This window comes from Tachypleus tridentatus, chromosome 8, assembly GCF_004210375.1.
Source record: "Tachypleus tridentatus isolate NWPU-2018 chromosome 8, ASM421037v1, whole genome shotgun sequence".
NCBI classification, from domain to species: domain Eukaryota; kingdom Metazoa; phylum Arthropoda; class Merostomata; order Xiphosura; family Limulidae; genus Tachypleus; species Tachypleus tridentatus.
In genome coordinates this window covers 89,671,116-89,696,513 of record NC_134832.1, presented here as the reverse complement: position 1 = coordinate 89,696,513, position 25,398 = coordinate 89,671,116, and the positions used below count along the sequence as shown (strand labels likewise).

At 33.1% G+C, this 25,398-nt stretch overlaps 1 protein-coding gene across 7 annotated transcripts in view; it reads left to right on the top strand.

The window, feature by feature from the left end:
- Positions 1–25,398, top strand: part of LOC143222897 (uncharacterized) — a 41,791-nt gene that overhangs the window by 6,832 nt on the left and 9,561 nt on the right. For 3 of the 7 annotated variants that reach the window (XM_076450049.1, XM_076450051.1, XM_076450052.1), the window contains exons 3-5: positions 10,280–10,320; positions 12,070–12,237; positions 24,379–24,445. In XM_076450049.1, the coding sequence (XP_076306164.1) occupies positions 10,280–10,320; positions 12,070–12,237; positions 24,379–24,445 (276 nt within the window). The other 4 variants (XM_076450046.1, XM_076450048.1, XM_076450047.1 and 1 more) reach the window with 4 other exon arrangements.

Genomic DNA, 25,398 nt, shown 5'->3' with positions numbered 1-25,398 from the left:
TGTGGTCTGATGTACCCTAGCTTCTCAACATCAATTTAACATTTTTTAGAGATGCTTCATTTCTGCTCATTTTCCACATTGTTTGTTCATCTTGGACAAGGAGTATACTAGGTTCAGATGTGGTGTAGTCTTCCATGTATGTTCCATTGAGATGTTGCACTCCTGGAATCCCCCCCCATGGGGTGGATTCTTTTTAGTGGTGAGGGGACCTCCCAGGGAAGGTTCTGTTCTTTCAGTTTACTTCTTCTGGGATTTAAACATTTACTTACATGTTTGCAGTGGATGGTGACCTGTGAAGGGGGAGGAGAGGATTCTGGTAGTTAAGGGGTCCAACCATAACACACCACTTTGGCCTTGAATTCCTGTAGACGGGTGGCCTTGGGATGGCACTCCTTGGGTCAGTCAGCTGGCCCACTTGGGCTAGGGTCAACCAAGTACCAGTGTTGGATGTTCTCAACAGGTGTTGTGGACATTGTATCTGATGCTGATATTTGGGTATAGTACTCATGAAACCCTGGCATTGCTGCAGTGTCTTTGTTTTGACATTGTAGTGCATCCCCTTGTAGGGCTCCATGGTGGGTAGGGTAAGTGGGCATTTCCTTTTTTAATATGGATACTCCAATTAAAAATCTTAATAAAAGAGAGAAACAACAGTCTATAGGTAAGCAACCACGTCTTGAAGATTCTGAGCAGCAATCCTCACCATCTGTACCACCTGTTGTACCTCATTTTCTTATATTGCATTTTCATTCAAAGGCAATTGGGTATATATCAATTGAGGTTATTACACCTCATGCTACTTTGAATTCATCATGAGGAGTTATTGTTGAGAGGGATTTGAAGAACATCCCAGAGTCAGAGATTCTTGCTGGTTACTCCACCCAAGGAGTTTCTGCAGTGAGGCATATATCCACTCGCAAGGATAGAATTATGATGCCAACCAATGCCCTCATTCTCACATTTACATCACCATGTCTGCCTACCACCATCAAATCGGGTTATCTTAATTGTAGAGTACGGCCATACGTTTCAAACCCTCTCCGATGTTTCCAGTATCAATGGATCGGTCACTCGAAGACATCATGCCATGGTTTGTTGCAGTGGCAAGGATCATGATGCCTACGAATGTGAAACGAACCCTCATTGCATCAATTGCAATGGCTATCACCCATCCTACTTTCATTCTTGCCCTAAATGGTTAGAAGAAAAAAGAAGTGCAGCGTTTGAAAACGATTCATAACATTACTTATCCTGAGGCTCAAAAGTTGCTGTCCACCACCTCATCTCTGACATATGCTGCTGCACTTTGTTCCACAACTACAGTGGGAGTGCAGACAGATCTCTCTATGCCTCCAAAAGAATCATTCTCCAAACAAATGAAAAGCCTTTTGACCTCCATGGTTTAAAAAGTTGATGAATCAACTTCAACACCCACCACTGTCCCTTATGTACATTCCAATAAATCCCAATATTCACATCTTTGGTTCCAGATACAGGCATTTCCTCAGATACATCTTCTTCTCCCACTTGAAGATGCAAAACAATCATACATTGATGTCCTCAGTCACTGGAATCCCCTACCAAGAGCAAAGACCTGCCCACTCGACCCAGGGCAGGATCCAAGAAGGCAATAGACCTCCCTTAAATAAATAAGGACAGTAAGGAAAAGAAAAACAAGATGTGGTTATATACAGAAGGGTTCTCCACCTAATTTGCCTACACATAAATAAAAATTTCCACCTTGATGCAATGGAACTGTTGAGGGTTACATTCTAATCTGGATGACATCAAAACACTGATTGCTTCCTACCATCCTGTATGTCTTTCCTTAGAGGAAACATTTCTGAAACCTGCTGATACAGTCACATTTTGGCAGTTTTCTTTGCATTGAAATGACAGGCTGTGTGATGGATGAGTGCATGGAGGGGTGACACTGTTGGTTGATCAACATGTGCCCACACTGTCTTTTTTCATCCTGGGGGACTTTAATGGACATCATTCCTGCTGGGGAAGTGCTGATATTGATAGGACAGGTCGATCTGTAGAGCATATGCTCTCTGATCACAAGTATCATAATAAATGTTTTGGGTGTAATGTGTTCATGCATTGAAGTATTGTATAGTCTTGCATGTAATGCTTGAATGAAATTATTTAAAAACGCTCATGAATTATTCCTCAACCTAATACAAGCAGCTGCTCAGTGCATTCCTAAAGTCTTGACACTTTTCTACTATATCCTCGTCTATGGTAGAATCCTGCCTGCCATATGGCACGGAAAGCTCAAAAACAGGCCTGGGATACTTTCCATTGATATCCCACACTCTCAAATCCCACCTCTTTGCAGTGAGTCCGTATACGTGCTCAGTTGGTAAGATGTCAAAGCCAGAAGGGATCTTGGATTTAGTTCACAACCAGCATATCAGTATGTGTGGAGATGATAATGAATGCAAGGATTTCAAGTTGATTTATGGCTAAGATAATACCAGACTTCATCATCTAACATGATTTTTATCCGAGTCTCTTCTTGATCTCTAGCTGACATAACATTGGAAACTATGAATTTGTACTGACTGTTTACAATGATAATTTAAATTATTGTTTCACAACCTGGGCAACACCAACCCCCCTAATGTGTATTTAAAAAATTCAGGGAGACAAACTTTAAAGAGACATAAGAGTTTTGAGTTTCATGTTATATTTGTTAAAAGTAAACTACACAAATTGACTATTATTGTTTTACTATTTCCATTTTAGTAAAATATTTTAATGGTCTGAACATTTATTAGAGTGGCATGAGCACTCATTTGCTGAACAAGTACTGTAGTAAAAAAAATGTTGAAAACAGATTTAGATTGACCATTTGATATTGATGGTCATTGAAAATAATAGAAACAACACTTTTCAAATTAGCTACCAACCTAGGTAATAACAAAATTTGATCCTATGCTGATGGTTGACAAACATAGTACTAAATTATGTCCATAGGTGGCATTTCATTTCATGTGAGGTGGAATATTTGACTGTTTACTGATTGTTATTAGTTTTCATAACAAAACATAAATCCTTAAACAAAAATCATCTGCCTCCTATGAAAAGGAGCATGATATGTAAAAATAGATCGAAAAAGATGAAAATGCAAGCATTTAAAAATAACTAAAAACTGACAACAAAATTTCACAGAACAAAATGAAATTGTTTTACTTGATAAAAAAAGCAATGACGTACAAAAAATAAAACCTTATAACAATAATTTAGCATGCAATATAAAATTCGTTTTAAGTAATAAAATAAGAGGATCAGTCAGAGTTAACTTAAATATTTCAATGGAAAATACATATAGACATATCAAGGGAGAAAAAAAAAAAGGAATGAATATACAAAACCAATTCAGGATGAACCTTAAAAAATAAATCTAATTTGCCTGGCATGGCCAGGTGGTTTGAGCCCTCAGCTTGTAATCTGAGGGTTGCAGGTTCGAATCCCTATCACACCAAACATACTTGTCCTTTCAGTCATGGGGGTATTATAATGTGATAGTCAATTCTACTATTTGTTGGTAAAAGAATAACCAAAGAGTTGGTGGGGGGTGGTGATGACTAGCTACCTTCCCTCTAGTGTTACGCTGCTAAATTAGGGATGGCTAGCACAGATGGCCCTCATGTAGCTTTGTGCAAAATTCAAAGCAAATAAACCCTTTAGTCTTATACTGCAAAATTAGAAACAACTAGCAAAGGTAGCCCTTATGTAGCTTTGCACAAAATTAAAAACAAAATATACAGTTTGAATTAAGGTAACAAGATGTGTACACAGTATACACTTAGGCAAAGCTAGCAAATTCTCCAGTGTTTTTATCATGGGATTTAAGTTTTCCCTAGCATAGCGTGTGCTCTCTGTATGTCAGCTAGCTTAGCCTCTAATGCATGCAGTATAACATAGATTTCTACATACTCAAACTGATTTTGGTTAGATAATGCCTACTATTTCCTTTGACCAATAATGTTTCTTTTATTTATGAGTTTAGTATTAGTTTGTTGGTTTAATTTACTAAGCTACCACCAGATGGATGTTACATTTTACCTCCTCTTCGTGCAGTACAAAATGTACATTTTCATGATTTAGTACTTCATCTTGTTGTTAAATAATGTTAAGAAATTGTTTTTTTTATAAAACTTCATATTAAAAATATTTCAATTTACATGACAAAGAAATATATCACAATCAAATAAAACACTAGGTATACCAAGTTTATGTCTGTGTATTTCATTTACTGCTATGGTAATTTCTTTTACTTCTGAATATTTCAACTTGCTCTAAAATATCATTTGCACTGCTCTTAGTGAAAAATCCAAGGTAGAAATGTGTCCTCTCTCATATGTAATGTGTAGTTTGTTAAATTTGCCTCTTCCATGAAAATCCACTACCTGTAAAATATTTCTATTTCAAATTGAAATATTTTTTTTACTGTTAGTAAGGTAAAACAGGTGCACTGTATTTTTCCACTAATATCTTGTAGGTCAATTATCACAGTAAGCTTTGTGCTCATCAGTTTTTAATGTTGAGGTTAAGTCCTTTGTTTCCATGCCCTTGTTGTTTACTAATGTATTCTTTACATGATTAATTCAGTCATGCCACATAACACTTATCAATGACTTTATGTTCATATACATGTAGCAGACCACACACATTTATTTATATAAATATGTTACCATTACACATTTTCAAATACTCTAGTAGTTTATAAGATATTGCCTTTGACTCCTGCATTAATTGATTTGGTAATCTTCTAGGGCTTACTTTCTAAAGCTGCTTTTCAGAAGCAACAGTATTTTCATTTAGGAGTAATAAAACTAGATTTATTTTTTATTTCAGATATCATAAAATAAATAATCACTGATAAACTTTAGAAGAGCTTAGACTTTAACTAGAAGCCTAACCTGCGAGAGTTAGTATTTGTGCTGTCACTACAGTATCTTAGTATACACTCACAGGAAACAACTTCCTTCTATAAGTAAAATTGGCATTCTACTCATGAATATGGGAAACACAAGCTTTTGTACATAAAAATGTTTTTGTCTTATCAACTGTTATCTTTATTACTAAACTTTGTTTTTCTACATAATAAATTCATTGACAATCAACCTAAGTAAAACAGGATACTAGGCCATATATTAAATTCTAAGGTTAATACTTGTTACTGTGTTTACAAACTGATTAAAAATCAAAGTAACCCTGAACACTAGTAACTAAGGGAATACTAATTATTATTTTAAACTGACTCTAATAAACATAGTACTGAATACTGTTATGTCAAAAACGTCTACTGCGAAACACTTTCTCATGATGCAAACCAATATTATATTAATCACGTTCATCCCTAATACTGTTGACAGTTACTGTGTCAGACATTACTGTTTTCAAACTGTCAGTCAATGAAGGTAAATATTTAAAAATAAAAAGTAACTATTTTCAAAACTTTTCATACGAGTTTGTGTATGTAATATTCTAGTATAAAAGTGCTTATTAACTGCTATAAATAATAATGGGTAACGTAAATCTATTTTTAACAGCGATATTCATAAATGATGAGGCGATGTTTTCCCTTATATCACACACATGTTTATATACGGTCTTACACATTACCTCACTGTTTACTGAAGATTTTGCTTAACATTGTTTACACTATACAATGTGTTAGAATAGTAGTTATGTCACCCATCAATCGATGTGTTACAGAAAAGTTACCTTACCCCGGTGCTCTGACTGATCGCCCCGCCCTGTGTGAATCCTGGCAGAACAAATTATTGATCGTAGCTGTTGGTATGGCAAAACCAGTCATTTGTGAGTGTATACATATGTGACTTCTTTGTTCAACGGCGAAGACCGATGTAAACGTATCTATATGCAAACATTGCGTTACATAGACTACATAAACACGTATATGTACAAACTTCAAGTGTGATTTTTCAGATCTGAATAAGTAGTTTTATTTGTTAACGCTTAACATTTCACTCAACAACGAATAGTTAGAATACACAAAAGAAATACGGATTTTTCCAATAATCAATGGACAACGAGCTTCCCTTTTCACGTGATATATTAGACCCGTCACATACCGAGCATTTACTTGCTAGAATTACCTCTCTGTCACTGATAAACTTTCTTAGAATATGGACAGAAGAAGCAATATTAGCGTGATGACTGTGCTACCTCTGTCTCAGTCACGGTGCAAACAGTGGCAGGTAAGTGTAAGAAATAACCCAGATTGAAGAAGTAATTAGCAGTAGAGCTGCCTACTGGTATAACGCATGTTAAAAATAGACATAATAAATGAGTTTACACGACCCATTTAATTTAAATCCAGTAAATATAAATACTTTACAATAGAAATTAAATGAAAATAAGTTTGTTTTTTGCTTTTAAAAAAAATTTTAGTTGCAGCTGCTGCGAAGAAAGCCAAAAGTATTTGTTAGTCAAACATTTCATTGCACGGGGAATACGACTTGGAGTTAGATTATCTTTAAGGTTTGTGCATTCTTGATTTCGTTGTCGAACAACGTAAAATAAGATTTGTAAATAGTGATCACTTTTTACATGTAACGTGACGTATCTTGTGAAAGTGTGCGAACATAAATGATGGATAACATTTTTTATAAATTAATGCCAGGTTGTTGTATAAAATTGAAAACAGTTGATATGGTGTGAAGAAATTTTAAACGAGGTACGTTTTCCATCTGTTGTGTGTTACGTGGAAATATAACTGGAGCTCATTCTGTAATAATTATTAGAAAAGAATTAGTTTCATTCTTCATATTAAAAATTGGGAGTACTACGCAGTGGTGCATAGGCGCAAATATTTCTTTTTACCTGGCTATGACATGTGCTTTGTGTTTATGCTGTGGTAGTTAAACTATAATTTATATGCTTGCACTAAGTAACAGCATCTATCTACAGTAAAATGAACTTCTTATTACTGTAATTACCGATAAGAATTTCTGGGTGTTAGGATAGTAATTTGTTTATTATAAATAGTATCATAGTTATAAACGTATTGAACATAATCTGTTTTACTTGTCATGCACACTAGTAAATTCCAAACTGTTATTCCCTTCAGTACGTTAAGTGCCATATACATATATAAACTATAGTAGGGATTACATTAAGTTCTGTTTCTGTTGGTGTGACGTAGGGTTTATAAATAATTGTTTGGTCAGCTGCATTGGTGAAACAAATAATGCACAAGATGCATGCGTTTAGAGAATGAAACTAGTTATCTGGTGGGAATTTCTAGGAAGTGCCACAATGTTTGATATACTACAGCAACATTTTACAGCTATATTTAAGACAATTAAACTTTCTAATTTAAAATTTAAAAAATAGAATGCTTAAATTCATTGTCTTTGTTATTTTAAAATTGGATAATTACATCGAATGATGCATAAGAATGATCTGTACAAGAGCTACAACAAAAGGGTTGTCGTTGGTTATTTAAGTGTTTTTATTGGCAACTGTTGCTGCCAGCTTTTGTTTCACAATTTTGATCATTGTTTTAAATTAGTATGAATGTTCCTAATCATGTGTGTATTATCTACTGACTTTTTGACAGCTAACTACTACTAAGTTTCAGTGATGTCACTCTACTTAATGTCTTTGTGAAAGTAATTTGATTTGATTGCTTGATTTCTTTCAACTGTATTTTTAAACTGTCTCACTTTTACCAGCAGTGTGTTGCATGTAATGTGATATTAGATGTATTAAAACTAAAAACAAAAAGTATGAAAACACAAGCTTAAGAAGCACATGCTAATATATTACTTCACTAATTTATGCCTACAAATATATGAGAACAACTATTGTTATAAGTATGCATTTAAAACAGGTTGTTACCATAATAATTAATTAAAGTAAAAAAATAGTAAAAATATATATGTGCTTAATGATTTTACAAAGAAGTTTTTACTTTAAAATAGTTAGGTGTTGATCGATGGTTTTAGAAACCAGAAGCCCCTACTATCACCCTATCTGTCATTTTATTGTTTGAATTTGTATTACCTTAAATTTTATTGTAATTTAATTGATGGTTCTATGTATTGGTGAACTTGATTTAAATGTATTCATAATTACTAATTTGTGACCAAAGTAAATAATGTCTGAGAATGTTGTGTTTATGTGCATTTTGTTGCATTATTTTCCTAAATTAACTTAGTTTTCTTTTGTAATGTAATCATTCATTGAATAAAAATTACTGAGCATATGAAATTTATTCTTTAGTTGGTTAATGATAATTTGATAGCCATGTATTTATACATAGTGTTTTAAGTTAGGTACATTGTATTGGTCAATCCTAAAATGTGCCAATGGTTTCTGGACTTGGTCTGAAAATATTTTTGTATGAATTACTTTAAATTGCATATCATATATTTCACCAAATCATTATGATATAAAATGAATTATATTGGTTGTCAGAATTTTCTACTTGAATGTAATATGAAAAAACCAGTAAGCATTTAAAAAGACCTAGTTGTCATCATGACAGAACATGGTATTCTGTTATTTTTGTTGAGGCATGTGAGACTCTGAAAGTGCAACAACTAACCTAGGTAATCTTAGAATAACTGAAACAGAATTTTGTGCTTTCATTTCTCATAAAATAAAATAATCATTATAATTCCTGTAGTAACTTTTACAAGTTTGTTTTCTTTGTACATTTGGTCAATTATAAATGAAAAAAACAGAGAAAAATTATTTCATAACTCATTCAGTATCTGTTGGGGTTAGGATAGAGTATACTTTTATTGTTTTCCTTGTATATACATTTAATATTTTAGGATATTAGTAAACTTTAAAAAAATAATATACCTACATACAAAGTACTACACACAATATTTTGAATATTAATTATCACTATGTATATGAGAGAAATAAACTTCTTTTGAACAACATATCAGTTTTTATGCTGAGATTACCTGTTCTAATGTCCAAATTATAACAGTTTTCTAAATTCAGGGTTACATTTTAATATTCTGGGGAATATAGTGACAAAACAATCATGTTTTCTTCATATATATTCTTACATTGTTGATAAAACTTGTGTATTATAGATAAGAAATAGGCAAAAAGTTGTATAAAAGTAATACTCAACTCCAAAAATCCAATAAAATTACATTTATTCATTCAAAAATATCATTTCAAACACACAAAAAAAGGATCTAAAGTGACTTAAAATTGTGAAAGTTATTATATCCAACTATTTTCCAATTCATGAAACTAAGAATTTCATATTTATATGGTAAGTAAGTGCTTTGGTTTATTTCAGAGTGTTTTAAAGATTAATGTAGTACAACTTGGAAAAAAGCAGCTAAAAAATTGTTTTTTGAAGTTTAATTATTCATACCCAGTAAATTTGACTCTGAAGATATTTCACATGATTTATTTTCTTTATATCATTTTTATTTGACTAAGCATATGTGCAACATACCCAGTTGATGAAATAACATATTTTAATGTATTTAATTAGCTATTCTCATTACTAAATGGATTTTTAGTTTTTCTGTAAGTAGTTAGCTTGCTCTGATTGGAAGTTAATATTCTTAGGATAACCTGTAATTCTAAATTAATGGTTTTCATTTTGAAATATATACAGATAGAAAGAAAGAAGCATGTTAAAAATATATAAATTTTTTTCATCTTGTATGATTATTCAGTGTAATCTCATTTTATTAAGAGTGAATGAATTTGAGCATGCTTTTATCATTTGACTTCAGTGTAATTGTGGTATTTCGTATATCAGATATCTCAGGAGGCAAGACACAAGTTATTCAATGGGATTCATCATCATAATCCACATACCTTTCTATTTAGCCTTGGTGTGTTCTCTATTTCTTTTCATTTTGTGTTGTTTATTCTGCATACCTGATTTGTTTTTTAAAACTATTATATTTGCTTGCATGAAATATGTATTTTATTCCTAAATCCATTTTTCTACTGTTTTTATGTTAATGCAATGCTCATTGGGATGTTTATAGTACTAATGAATCATAAGTTTAAGTTTGTTTATTACTGATGTTTAAAATTGGGATCAGTGGTTAAATATTGAATAGATAGTAAAGCATTTATATAGTTTTGGTTCTACTGCTATGTAGCTATGAAAATTGTCTTATAAATTTTGTGCCTGTAGTTCTCAAACATTTTTGGGATCTAAATTCAACATTGACCAATTAGATTATTGTATTTAATAAAGTGATTATGATTTCAAGTAATTTTTTTCCCTCCTTCCTTTCAGGAGTGTGGCTGTATTTGTGACAGTTGTGTAAATAACAACAGGTAAGAATGTTAATATTTTATTCTCTATTTTTTCTTATTTTAATAATAGGAGGTTTCAGATAGTTTGACCAACAAACATTTGAAGCATTTTTCAGCCTGTTTTTAATTCATTAAAAAACTTTGAATTAATTGGCAATCTGGTGGACTTTATCCATGACTGACAGAGGCATTTTAACAATAAATAAATAAAAGTCACAACCTTAGTTGTATGTGTATAACTCTTAAACATTAGGCAAGGCATGGCCAGGTAGTTAGGGCACTTGACTCTTAATCTAAGGGTCATGGGTTTGAATCCCTGTCGCAATTAACATGTTTGCCCTTTTAGCCATGGGGTCATTATAATGTGATGGTCTGTCCCACTATTCATTGGTAAAAGAGTAGCCCAAAAGTTGGTGGTTGGTAGTGATGACTAGCTGCTTTCCCTCTAGCCTTACACTTGCTAAATTAGGGATGCCGAGTGCAGATAGCCCTTGTGCAGTTTTTGCTCGAAATTCAAAAACAAACAAACTTAGCAATTAAATGCAAAGTGCAAGAAATTTTAAAAACTTCTAGAAAATGGAAAGTATAAAAAATTATTTTCACTAATTATTAATATAATTATCTAATTGAGAATTTTTTATTTTATATGAATTTTCTGGATATATATAAAATCTGTATGTGCTAGTTGGCTCTTAAAAAATCAATAGTCAGTAGGTCCTGGTATGTCAGTCTTCCATCTGAATATAAATAGTTGATTAATGACTTATTTTTTTCATGTACATATTACTTAAGGAACAGCAAAAATAACTATGAAAAATGGAAATTTGATTTGTATGGATTTCAAGAAGGAAGTAATTAAAATTTTTTTGAAATATTGATGAAGAATTTGCATAAATCTGTTATTGTAACAAGTGCATTATTAGTTATTCCAAGTTAAGACTTTACATCTACAAATACCTTGAGTGTAATATATTTATATTTTTGTCCTGTTTTTCTTGTTCATGAATATCTCTGAGTTATAAGTTGCAGCATTAGTTTTCAAAATTAGAAGTTATGGTTCTCAATCATCCATAGTTAATATATTATGACATTTCACTCAACAATAAATAAAATGAATAACTTACCTGCAAGTAAGTTTTTACTTAGTGGGCTGTGGATTTGCATTACTGTTATTTCAGTAAATATTTATATATGTGTATATATTTTTGTGTACCTCAAGTGATATGCACCTAAGATTCAGCTTCTTGTTGAATATTGCAAAAGGGCATGCATGTTTTCTTATAGCAAAGCCACATCAGGCTGTCTTCTGTGTCTATTGAGGGGAATTGGACACCTGATTTTAGTGTTATAAATCCATAGACTTATCACTGTCCTAGTGGGGTATTATTGCAAAAGGACTGATAAATTTGCTTCTCAACCTTTAAGTACCATTCTGAATAGATTGATTTAGAGATGAGTGTGTAATTTTTTTTTTTTTTTTTTTGAATCTTGTAATAGAATATTCAAGTTTGATAACTATTGTTTTGTTAGATACATTAATTAATTTACTTTTTGACTGATATCAATATATTTGAAAAGACAAAATACTTGCTGGTGGGTAGAGACAATATACCTTCTAGTAAGTTTTTTTTTTCTTCATTTCTGTTTTCTTCAGATTATTATTATTGAACTTCATTTTGGCTACTGCTCTTAAGGCTCTTTTAGTAAGACTTGTTGGCTGAAAATGTTTTCTATAAATAAATCTCAATCTTTAATTATCTTTCATTCCAGTCTACACCTGCATCAAGAAATAGAACAGTTGAAACGCCAGCTTCTTGAGAGAGAGTACCACATTGTTCAAATGGACACTAGTGTTATCAACCATGCTCAGCAATTTCCTAATGGAGAGTGGGAAGCCCTTCGGCAAGAACTTCTTTTGTGGCAAGAAAAATACCAAAGGTAACAAAAGTCAAGAATCAAGTCAACAGTTAGGATTGTTTTCTTTTATGCTTAGAATAACTTATAGAATTGAATATAAATATTTTATTGTTTGTGCTATAGATAGCAGTCAAGTACAACTGTTTAATTTAAGATATTAATACCTTCAATAAATATTATTATAAATAAATATTATTTTGAATAAATAATATATTGTTATGTTTAATAATTTTCTTGATACTACAGCTTGTGAAAAAACTAAGGTTATGGTAAAAGGTATATGATTTGTCTTTAATACAGAAAATGGGAAGATAAAATTGAAGAAATAAACGTTGTGAAAAAAGGTTCTAAAATTAATTTACAAATTGCTTTTTCCCGTGTTCTTCATACATACATACATACATACATACATACATATATATATATTTAAAGTGTAAAGGTTATGGAACATAGTCTCATATGAAAGACATAAAGCAAACTCAATTTTGCATTTCTTTGAAGAGTCATCTAGTATACCTTTATATTCATTGCCAAATTTCAGAGTCACTTTTCCTTAAAATTCAAACCTTGAGTTTTAGAGTAAGAGCCAGTTTTTTTTAATGTGAAGTAATACCATTTCAGAAGTGTTTACTCATCTCTTTCTGTTCAACAAAGAGCTATCACTTCACACTATTAAAAAGAATATTTTTGCACATGTTACAAGTACCTACATTTATTAACATGGACTGTATAGGCTATAATCCAATTATTATCAATAGGATAGTGACAAATCCTCTTTGCATAGTAATTCCCATGATGCTACCATTTGAACAAAATCTCATTCTTTTCCTCAGTTCTTGTTTATTCAGATCTTTTTTCTCAAGAATTAATAGAATTTTCTTGCTACTTCTTTAAACTTTTGTCACTGTTGTTAGTGTGTTGTCTTTATTGTAGTTTTCTTAATTATGAGAAAGAAAGAAATACCGCATTCTAAAAATTTCATTAGAATTTTGATTCAAATTATTTGCAATTTGATTTTTCCTTTTAATTAAATTTGTAATTTTAGAATATGTGTTTCATTGTCTGTCATAAGTTTCCTTAAGTATTCTTTAGTGTTATTATGTCAGTGACTTAGGCCTATGTATGATCAACATAGTAAGGCAACTTTTAGATGTAAAAAAATGTATGTAAGACATTTTTATGTATCATCTGGATTATGAGTTTGTTTCAATGTTTTCTTTTATCTCCTGAGGTTTTTCCACAAATGATCCACTACTGTAATGGTGACTGGTTTGACTCTTCAGTTCTATCTTAACCTTCACCCAGTAACTTATTATCTTGGGAGACTATCTCCACTCATATATAAGGTGACCCTCAGCCTTCTCCTTTATTTTGTTAATACATGGAGCTTATGATTTCAAAAACCATTGTCTCATTATCTTTCTCTGCAAAAGGATATTTCTTTTTGGAAATGTTCTCTTTTCTTAAGTTTCTTGTTCCTCTCAGAAAAGTATTCATGTGTTACCCTTCAGTAGGCTGTGGTTGATCAATGCTTTATATTCAAATATCTGCTTTTTTTGCTTAGATTTTTACCTTCTCCTTTTCATCTTCTGCCATTGTAGTGGATCTCTTGTACACACACCATCTAGTAGGCATTCTTCTTCATCTTGCATGAACTTACATCTATTTTGAGGCCATGAGTGGATCAGCAGTGCATTGCAGAAGTAAAAAAAAAAAAAAAAACTCATTCAGTGTTTAGTTGGAGTGCAATTCTGAACACCTGCTCCATTTCATGAGTCTAATTTCCAGATGAGCAGTTTCTTTGTTAAAGTCCTTGAGGTTTTGGCAGCTCAATGATCCTTCCATCATCTTCTGTTCCATTCTGCCACCTTCTTTTGTCATTTTTTCCAACCACTTACAAGGAGGTTCTTGCTGTCTGGATTTCATTTGCTTTCCTTACACAAGACATTCTATTTGGAACCTATAACCTCTACATTCAGTTGTCATTCTGTCATATTTTGAGAGCTTTGTTTTGATGCTGAATTGCCTGTCTTCCCTGTACCAAATTCTTTCCACACAGTTGTCTGTTAACCTTCTGACATTTTCAGTGAGTTTGCTTCCACTTTAGAAGTCCTTTCATTACTGCCTTTTCAATTCTTTTTAACATCTAGTTTTCACTTTTTGGTCTTCAGCTCTGGCATGATGCTCTGAGCCTGGATTGGTTCAGTAACTTTTTCAAAATCTTTTCTCCTTTTTTAATCCTTCTTATATATCTTGTCAGTTACTGGACAGTTTTATATACAGCCTTCCATCTCTTTCCTGGCCATTATCCAATCTTTTTTCTGTAATTTTTGAGATCTCTTCTGAACCTTTTTATCAGTCATTCTCTTCCAGTTTCTTTTCTAGATTTGAACCTCTGTTTAGTTCTTAGAATTGTCATGAGACTCCTATTTGAATGTTTGGTCACATGATTCATGTACCATCTTTTTACTGGGGAGTCATCTGTCTGATAATTGTGCCTTGCATGCTTCTTGCAATTTACTACAGGTACAATCCATCCAATCACCCTCACTCTCATGAGCAACCCAATGGAAATGCAAACGCAAACTAACGTGGCAGGGGTTTAGTTTAGAGAGAGAGAAATCGTAAAAATTCTCTCTCCAACTGGGGTGTTCAGGAATGTTGTGGTTCCTCTTTGTCCCCTTTCGTGAAAGGTTATTAGTTTTAGTTTTATTTATTTATTTATTAAATAATTTTGACTCTTTTTTTTTTTTTTGGGTGAAGGAGGTCATTCTTAATGTTATCCTAGACCGAGGCAAAGGCAGCACCGGAGAAAACGGCCAGGTCCCGTCCCAAATGGCAGAAGTCAAAGTAAATACAAACATGAATTCAAATGACCCGACTCAGGGTCTGGCAATAAAGTTGCCTGTGCTGGGATCTAAAGATCCAATGCCTAAGTTTTTGCTGTGGGGGGGAAACGGGAGTGCCCTGAGAAAACCCACTTTCACAGGACAGGTGCCAAAATATTTGCCTGTCCTGTGCCCGATATCTGAAAAAGAGAATGCATATTATTAACATGAGTTTAATTCTTTAGATACTTTGTTGTGTAATTTGTGATACCCAATGGAGGGCAGTTGGATATCTTTTTAAATCAACCTACCCTCTGGTCCATGGTATTGGTTAATCAGTGTTTAGAATTTAATCATTAATCAATAAAAACAAATTTTGAAAAAATGATTAAAACTTAAGCAGGTATACTTTGTAAATTAACTTTGTTTTTCATAGTGTGAAATGAGGTTATATGGCACCAAGAAGCCTAGCATCCCTCTTGTTACAAAAACGAAACCCAAGTCACTTGACCAGGTAATTATTCTCATTGTGTGTTTCACATGGTGAGGAGTTGGCTCAGTGAGCATGTTATTCCTAATTGTTGTGTAAATTAATAGTTCACTAGGCTAAACTGGGTAAGTAAAGATATTGTACGATCTTCATAAGATACTTAAATATTAACATAATATTACAGGCAGAAAGTCGACCATCAGTGATGCTTGGGACTTAATCAAATATAATGACATACAATAATAGCTTAAGTTTGTGGTAGACCTATTACCATTCATGTCATTTGAATTACATAATCACATTAATGTTATATTATTCAGGTTAACCTGAAGATTACCTAAAAAGGTTGAAACATTGTTTTCTACTTTATTTTAACTAAAATTCTAATACCATTCCAGCAATTTTTAGAATACATTTTACTTCAAGTGGGTTTCTTTACATCATGGTGTATTATTTTTGTTTCAGTATCCTATGTTAGCTTTATATGCAGTATAATGTATTTCTTTGTAAGGGCACACAAAAAATATTTAGTCAATCTGAAATATGAAAACCCTGTGATGCTTTTTTTTGATAAATATTTTGATAATCCATTGTGACCCTAAAACTTTTTATCAAGTTGTCTGTTTGTTTAAACTGAATTAGTCAAACTTGTGTTTTAAACATTTTAAAATTAATTAATAACGAAACACTTAATTTACTAGAACTATAGCTATTAATAACAAAACCCTTAATTTACTAAAACTATAGCTATTAATAACGAAACGCTTAATTTACTAAATTTACTTAATTTACATTTTAAAATTCACCTTTCTTATTAGTAGAAAAGTACTAATTTGGAGGATTGATATTCCTGTAATTAAAATGTTTAATTTTTCCATCTATGAATAATAATTTTCCACTTATTAAGTATCAGATACATGATTACATTCTTTCAGTTTGTTTTTCAATTATCATTTTCTGTGTTATATTTTGCTGATCAGTATTGTGGTTAGAATGTTTTTTGTTTGTTTTTTTTGTATTTCATTAATTACTATTAAGGCTTTCTTTAGTGTTCTGTAAACATTGTAGATATTCAGCATATGTATAAAGAATCCAGTTTCATTTCATCAAAAGTTGGAGATTTTGCTGATGTCTATCTCAGTCAGATTGTTTTCTGGTTGGATGGTTGTTAGGATTTATTAGGCAGAAACATTGTGTTAGAAAGGGTTTGTTTAGCATCTTCTTCCATCAGGGAGTTACAGGAACTTTCTTTTCTCCATCCCATCTCATTTACTGGAGTTCCAGAAACATTGTAATCCTGAATTGATACAGCCTATTTACATTTTTCTTTACCCTTGTTAGTTTCTTGCCTTTCTGACTCTAATTTGGAAATATCAGTATGTAGTATTTCCCATCCTCCTCCTTCAGTTCCTTTAATAGTCTACCTGTATTCTTGAGGATCTTTGGCTCAGGTGGACCAACGACAGCTGTGGGCTTGGGAGCAGTGTAAGCATGATAACATCACTTTCTGGGCATCTGGAGTTCTTTCACCAGTGATCCAAGATACTTCATTTTCTGGCTTTAGGCTTGGTCCTTCAGTTTACTTCACCTCTACCATTATCTGTTCAGCCTGTTGCCTTTTCACCGCAATAGATTCACAGTGGGTTCTCAGGCCATCAGAGAGTTAATAGTTCATAAAAGCAATAGAGAGGATTGATTCCATTCTTCCAGAATTTTATTCCCATTTCTTTGTGGTATTCAAGAAAATAGAAGATTGGTGTCCAATCATTGATTTATCTTGATTCAACCAATTTTTAGATCTCATTGCTTCACAATGGTATCTTTTCTCAACATACAATGACACTTTGCACCAGATCTCAGGACAACAAAGTATGAGCTAATCAATGATTATCTTCATATTTCCATAGCAGAATCCCTGGATGTTTCTGAGGTTTTGGCACAAGAAACAGATGCTACATTTCTGGGCTCTAACTTTTAGTCTTGCATCTTGTGTCTTCTGCAGAGTTGTTTGAGCTTTTTCTCATCATCTGCATTCATTGGAGCTGTGCACACATCATTATATAGAAAAGTGGCTCATCATTTAGCAGAATATCACTTGCAGATTCTCCTTTCAGAAGCCACAAAAATGTACTTCTCTATCAGATTGGAGAAATGTATTTTGTCAATAATACAATATCTTGTCCAGTTGGGTGCATTTTTTGGTACTCACTTAAGTTGCACTCAACCAACCCCTATCAGACTTAAACCATGGAAAGATCTATCAGGCTTTTACTTTTGCCTCATTCTCATACTGCACAGATGGCTTTCTCTCTTCTGCAGGTGTGCGCATCTCTTGAGCCTCTCTTTTCTTTGGCATGAGCATTTATGAGGTCTCTTTAGTGGTCACTGTGTGACCAATGGATCATGCATTCTGCTTTCTAATTTTTAGATCAACCTGTCTCCTTACTCGGGAGCAGTGTTATCAATTCAAATGATGGTTGGATTGGCACAATACAAGTATTGGGGTACCCATTCCACCACCTTGTTCTAAGATCCATCTGTTCACAGAAGCATCTCTTCAGGAATGGAGAGCTTATCTCCAATGTCAGGAGTATCAGGATACTTGGACAGAAGATGAGTATGCTCTCCATATCAATGTTCTTAAACTTCTTGCAGTGCATCGGGCAATGGTTCAAGGTTCATCTTTTTGAGGGAAAAAACATTTATGATACATTTTGACAATTCCAGATTTCTTGTTTTGAATTCATATTTTGAATCTTCTCTACTGGGCTCATTCCCATTGTACCAGTCTTTTAGCATGTCATGTTCCAAGAGCAATTAATTGAATTACATATCACTTTTCTTGACTCAAGCAGATTCTTCAGATGAAATGAGTTTTACATCATGAGGTTTTTCAGTGGATTTGCTCTCAGTTCAGGTCTCTAATTACTGATGCCTTTGTGGCTTATTGGAATTCTCAACTGCAGTTGTTATGGTCTCCGATACATCATCCTCGAGCGTTGGCAGTAGATGTGTTCCATCTCATCTGAACAGGTTTACATTTGTATACATTTCCCCCAATTTTGCTGTTGCTTTAGATTCTGAATGTGGTTTGTTCTACTTACTGTCAAGTTTTCTTAGTTGCACATCATTGGCCAGCTCAGGCATTGTTTCTGTTTCTTCAGTACGTGCAGAAATGTCCATCGCTATCTCTTTTATGTAGGCAGTCTCTGTTCAGACAACCTCAATCAGACATTCTCCACCTAAATGTTCAGAAACTCAGTCTTCATGCTTGAAAGTTATATTGTCATAACTAAGGGTTTAATTGGACTTAAACCATACGTGAGTGTATTTCTCAATTATATACTCTTTTATTTTCAGGATCCCTTTATTTTTCACTGGATCTCACTCTGTGGTGAGTGTTGCTCAGGCAGGTATGCTTTCTCTCCTCACTTCCACATTAGCAACCACTTTCACTGTAATTACTACAGCTTGCAACATGCTTCATTAAAATGTGGTGCTCTAAAAGACCATTTAGGTGCTTACCAGATGGTATAACCTTATGATAGACATTGCACTAATGGAAAGTCATGAATAAAGCTAAAGAGAATTCTGCCTGTCCCAACTGCTCTTCAGGTTGAATAAATATGGATCTGTTTGCAGTTGAAAATGTAGGGAGCTTGGTTCACCTTTTGCACAATTTCCAGAGCACTGTTCCAATAAATACTTACTTCCACTGACATTCTCCCATCCCACTAAAAGTTGGTTTATGTCTCAAAAAGTGATTACATTATTGGAATGAGGTTCTTATATGCAGTACCTGGATAGAGGGCTCATTGTAGTTGGGGGAAGAAATTTGCAAAATCAGAATTTGCATCAGGCAAAGAGTGAAAACTCTGGATATAGAGAAATGGCAGTGCTAAGCATTATTAAAAATATATTTTTAACTTTCCTGAAACTATGCAAGACTCTAAATGGAACAAGAACTACTTTACTCACAGACATTCATACCAGATGCTCTATGCTTATAATGTTAAACAGATTCTTGGAATTGAAAACGTTGCAAATGCTCTGAATGCCTTTGTTACCCACTACCAGTGAAATAAAGCTTATTTCAGAAATTGTTGAGGCCTCAGAAGTTGTGGAAGTGGTGACTACTTTGACATTAGGTTAAAGGGAGAAATCTTTAAGTTTATGTTGAAGAAGTGGAAAGAACAAAAAAGCATGATATGGAACAAATTGTATCTGGCTGTAGACCATAGGATTATGGAAAGATGAAAGATGACTATCACTGACTTATTATACCACTTGAGGTAACCAGATACATACTTTTAATCCTGAAAGATGATTCATTTATCTCACACCCATCTGTGAGTGAAAATGTCAAAATAGCCAAAGACATTTATGTTTGTCTATTCCAAAACCATACTATAAATGAGTTTGGAGAGGACAAACAAAACAACAAACTCAAACTGTCAATGAGACTGAATCAAAACCACCAAAGGAATAATCTATAAAGAGAGAAATGTTTGTATTGGAGAGCACCAAGAACATGCAGATATGTTAAAAAAATATTTAATGCTGAGATGACTGTTCTTCTGACTAGTGTAGAGGAAATGTGAAGTTTTAGTGCATTTGGACTCTACACAATTATGCATCTTTAAATGATGATACTATATGTTTTCTGTGGCCTTATTTTATGCAAAATAAAGAATAATTAGAGGAGTGTCTACTGTGCAGAGAATGTCCATATTCCTCATAGAATTTGAGTGTGATGTTTATACCTCCAAATTATATAGAAACAGAGGTCATAGTGGTGTTTTAGTCCCTTTGTCTGGATAGAAAATCTTGCACATCCATGAAAAATGATTTACAAGTTGTATTTTTACTGATGGTATGATGTAAGTAAAACAATAAACTACTTTTATCTTTTCAAAAATATTTTATTTTTAATCACCTAATCATTTATTTATTGAAGAATTAAATTATTAATAATTTTTTACAGAAAAAATTATTATTAACCATGCATTACCACTCTCCTGTCTCATTGCTCCAATACAGTTGTCTGCTTTATGTGATATATGTTATAAACTTCATTCAGCTAATTTGTTCATTTATGAGTGATGACAGTTTTCATCATGTTCATATCCCTTTCATTCAAGATTGCCATCTTGCATCTTCTCTTGCCTTTATCTGTCGTCTTCCCCTGGATGAGATCTTGCAAGTGAAGATGTTGCTAACCCTTGACATCATTACATCCCATTATGTATACCATGTTGCAGTTTCATCTACATTGGTTTTCATTTCCCTTCATTCACCACTCTCAAATTCTTATAGGGGCTCAAGTAGATGAATTGCTGTTTATTTCCTTCATTATCTTGGAAGTGTCACAATCACCTTATTATTTCTCAATATATGTATATTACAGGGACAATGAAACTAATCATATGACTGGTGTTGCCTTATAAAGAATACTTCCTTCTCCAGAAATTTTCATCAAATGGAGAACAACTAAATGTTAAGCTCATCCAGTCCTGATCAATGCCTGCTTTTGAGATCAGGTTTCTCATAAAATTACTTTGGCAGTATATAATACTTTACTTCCCAGGCCCTACTTCAATATGACTGCATGGTCAGATGGTTAGGGCACTCAACTCACAATCTGAGAGTCGTGAGTTTGAATCCTCATCACAACAAATATGCTCACCATTTTAGCTGCAGTGACATCTACACTAGTTGTCCCTCATGTAGCTTTGCAAAAAATTAAAAAAAAATAAACTCTACTTCAGCAAAAGAAAATGACAACACCAAATATGTGTGCTTGTCCTATCACTCAGTGCAGATATGATGATTTCTGTTTAACCTAAGTACCTCTTCTTTCTTTTTTCACTATACAACTTCACCCTCTAATTTTCTTCTGTGAAATAAGGAGAACTCTCACTTCTGCCCCAGAAGCCTTGCTGTAGGTCAATATGGAGAGTTCTTCAGGTTAGTGTAATCCCACTAGCATAAGAACAAATGAATACTTTCCTTGACTGTAGAGTAATAAGTAAACATTTCTGAAATTAACATTTTTCTTACTTGAACATTTATTTCAGGTAATTATTAATCTCTTTGTAGAATCTCCCACCCTTTCTTCCAACTTCTAGTGTATTTCTTTTGTCTTATTAAGAATGAGCCTTTGTTCAAGTGCTAGTGCTCCTGGGGATTAATACATGCATTTGTAGGATGTATCATCCTCCTACTGGTGGATATTGTAATGATAATTTCATTGAAGGCAGGTGTAGTCCATGTTAATATGTGAAGACATAGAAGTTTTGTTCAAGCTTGTGATATGTGCAAAAATCTTTGAGGCAGTGGCACAAACTGATAGCTTGTTGTGCAGATTGGTGAGTAGTTATCTTAAATGTATTTACAGGTAAGAAAAATGTTAACTTTCACATTTTCTTGGTTTAAAATAAACCAAAACCTCTTGCTCACCAAATGGGTGCTCTATTTACTGTGGTTAAAGTGTTAATTCACTGAATATTGCAATTTAAGCATTTTTCTAACAACTCAAAGTACTGTATGTATCTAAGGATTTTATTGGAAGTTTTATTGAAACATTTTAAGCTTGTCATTTTCAGTTAGATGTTTTACAGAAATGTGTTTCTTACAAATATTGTGATGGCTGATTCAAGTTGCTTTTATTGTTTTAAGATTAGGATTTAAGGTCATTAAGTAATGAGTAAGATCATCAGATGGGGCTAGTACATCAATATTACTTTATTTTATAGCTTGAGGTTAAAGGATTTAAATATCTATTGACTGTTAAGCAGGAAAAATGAGTATGGCTTAGTAGCCATAGGTCAAAATGTCCGACTAAAATGTTAATGCTGATTGGATAGTGAAATTATTAAATTTCTGCTAGTTAGAAAATGTATATTCAGCTTAGTAATTATGCCTACAGCTAAGGAAAGACAAAGGGTGTAACACCTCTTCAAAATAGTTGTAGTCGGTATTATGCAACCAATATTTACACTTAAGTAAACTGTGTTTGGCTACCAAGGAAGGTTGTTTGGCCATTTCTCTTATTTCCGTACCTTATATTTCTCACCAAATCTGCTTCTTTGTCAAGTTCATTTCCTGTCATGTTATGTAGTTAGTACTGCCTCCTTTTGTGATTCTCTTTTCCATCTATTTGTTCCATGATATCCCTCTGTTTCTCATAATATGTCACCTATTACCCTCATTTGAGTTAATCATTGAGGCTGGTATGTGGACAATTTCCAGTACATTTGTCTCACATTATTTGCATGACCTAGCTGTGTCTTCCTTGGGTGGATATAATCTTCCTCCTGTGGAGATTCTACACACACATCTGTTTGCCTCTGAGTGGAGTAAGTTGATATACCATTCTTTTTATGTATTATTGTTGAATACATCATATTTCAGGATTCCACCTTGGGGCAGCTGTTGCCTGGTCAGGAGTGCTTAATATTATATTAGCACTAATTATGAATACCTCTTTAATGTTCACTGTTGAGATGGGGTGTTTCTTTAAGATCACCAGCATCTTGTTTAGTGGTATGTGTGTGTGTGTGTGTATATATATAATTTTATTTTTTTATCAATTTTGATTGTTTCATATATGAAGGTAGTAAAGCAGATAGGATTTTTACCCATCCCTACTGACTCACTTCTACAACTGAGATTTTGCTGTTTTTAAAGATATGGGATCACATATGTACTATCTCCAGTATATCATTCTTCCAGACAAATTTCCTCCTGAGTGAGTTTTATATAACAAACAAAATGGAACTTTATTGATGTTGTGTACCCACTCAGTGAGAAGGCCATCAATGTTGTATTCATAGGTATACCTAACAGTATTTATACAATAACATAATATTCATGATGCTAGCTTTGGATGTTTTTCCCAGGAAAGACTACAGTTGTTCAAAACTTTATTATGCAGAGTGCTTCCATTGGGTGTTTTTTGCCTGGATGAACTGCATTTGGCATAATCCCTCGTAACCCAAGGTGCTTCCATTATGTTCAGTACTACGTCTTGCTACACATGTGGATAAAGTGTGATGTATGTTGACAACAGGCTGATTATAAAAACCCTATAATCACAATATCTTATACAAAGCATTTCTACTGGATGTTTTGCCCGGATAGATCACAGTCGACATATTCTGATTCACGTTGTCACTTATACACTAAAATTTCTGTGTTTGTCAATACATTGGTGTTTCATGTCATAGTTATACAGCACTTTTCCATTGATTTGGTGTCATATACCTTTCTACTTGAATGTAGTGGAGCCTGCAAATTCAGTTTCACCCTCTTTGTGTTACTCTATTGATTACTGGATGAAGAGCATACCTATTCCAGTACTAGTGCTATATCCCACATGCATGCTTTCTTTTCATATTCTTGCACACCCATTCTTTCATTGTAGTCACTTTCCATGTGATTGGATATTGATGAACCTTCACTGACCCCTCCATCTCTGCAGTGTGGGATTCTACCTTTGGGTGAGATTATCTCAGAAGTGAACATTTCCTTATTCTAAAAAGGTATTTATGATAAGGGCTTACCTCTATTCACCCACTTCCCACCCTTCCTACCCACTGACATACTGATGTTCTGAATTGGTGTGAAATTGATGGAGTATAAAAGATTGTGTGCACTGTTAACAAAAAAGGTTTTGAGCAATGCTTATAGAATAGACTAAGATTGAGATAGCTTTGGGTAAGAGGAGGTAAGTACCTATGAGAAATACCTTTTCAGTGTAAGATAGTGTTAATATATGTCAGATGTATGTTTAATTTTCCTTTCCTTGACAGAATTATATGGTAGAATTTTATTCTGATACAGGTTACATGAAAGCCATAAGAAACTTCAGAAAGTAAACCAAGGACTTGAAGACAAACTTTTAAAAATTGTGAGTATAAATTACAGTTTTATAATGTTACAACAACTCTGACATTTACAGATTTAAAGATTTGTTTAATAAGATTTAAACAAACTGTACTGTTTTACTCATTGAATGCAGGTTTATGTCTGTCAATAAGTAAACATTCCTTTATTATCAGTTCCTGCTTTCCTTTGAAAGGATTTAAATTGTCTTCTACAGGGTGTTCGGAAAGTCACTGTGCAGTTTTGTAATCACATTTTATTCAGTCTATTTCAAGCCAGCAACTGATAGCGGTGTTTAGAAACAAAATAAGAAGGATCCAGGCCTGTATTGATGCCAACGGGGATCATTTTCAACATTGTTTATAATTGTCATTCATATTTACCTCCTGTATTCTATATTGAAACATGTCTGTTAATAAAAAAATAAGTGCACAGTGACTTTCTGAACACCCTGTACTTATATAGATTCATTAAAACTTATTCAGCATGTTTCTTGATGAAAGGATTGAATGAGGAAAACAATGGAACTCATCACTGTACAGCAACATAGGATTTGAAAAAACACAAATATTCTGTTATATCTTGTTGAAGTGGCTACCTTTTTTTTCTTGTAAACATACTTCAAGCAAATAGTATGGGAAAATGTTCTGGTGAAATATATCTACTACCTACCTCAACAATTGTTGTATATGCATGCTAAAATACATTTAACTTAGAAAAAAAAAGACTTCATAAAGTTTTTTTTGTTAAATAGCATAAGTTCACTTTTTCTTTGTCCATGACTGATCTTGTGAAACATAAATCCATAGGGAGATGTCAGGGAATGTGGTTGTATCAACCCCTGTATTTTAGAATGCTTCTGGAGAAACTGGTCATAGACTTACTACCTCTGGCTAGATTTTACTGTATTGATTACAAATATGTAAATTTGTAACATTCTTTCCATATTAACAATAATGAAACATTGTACTATTATGT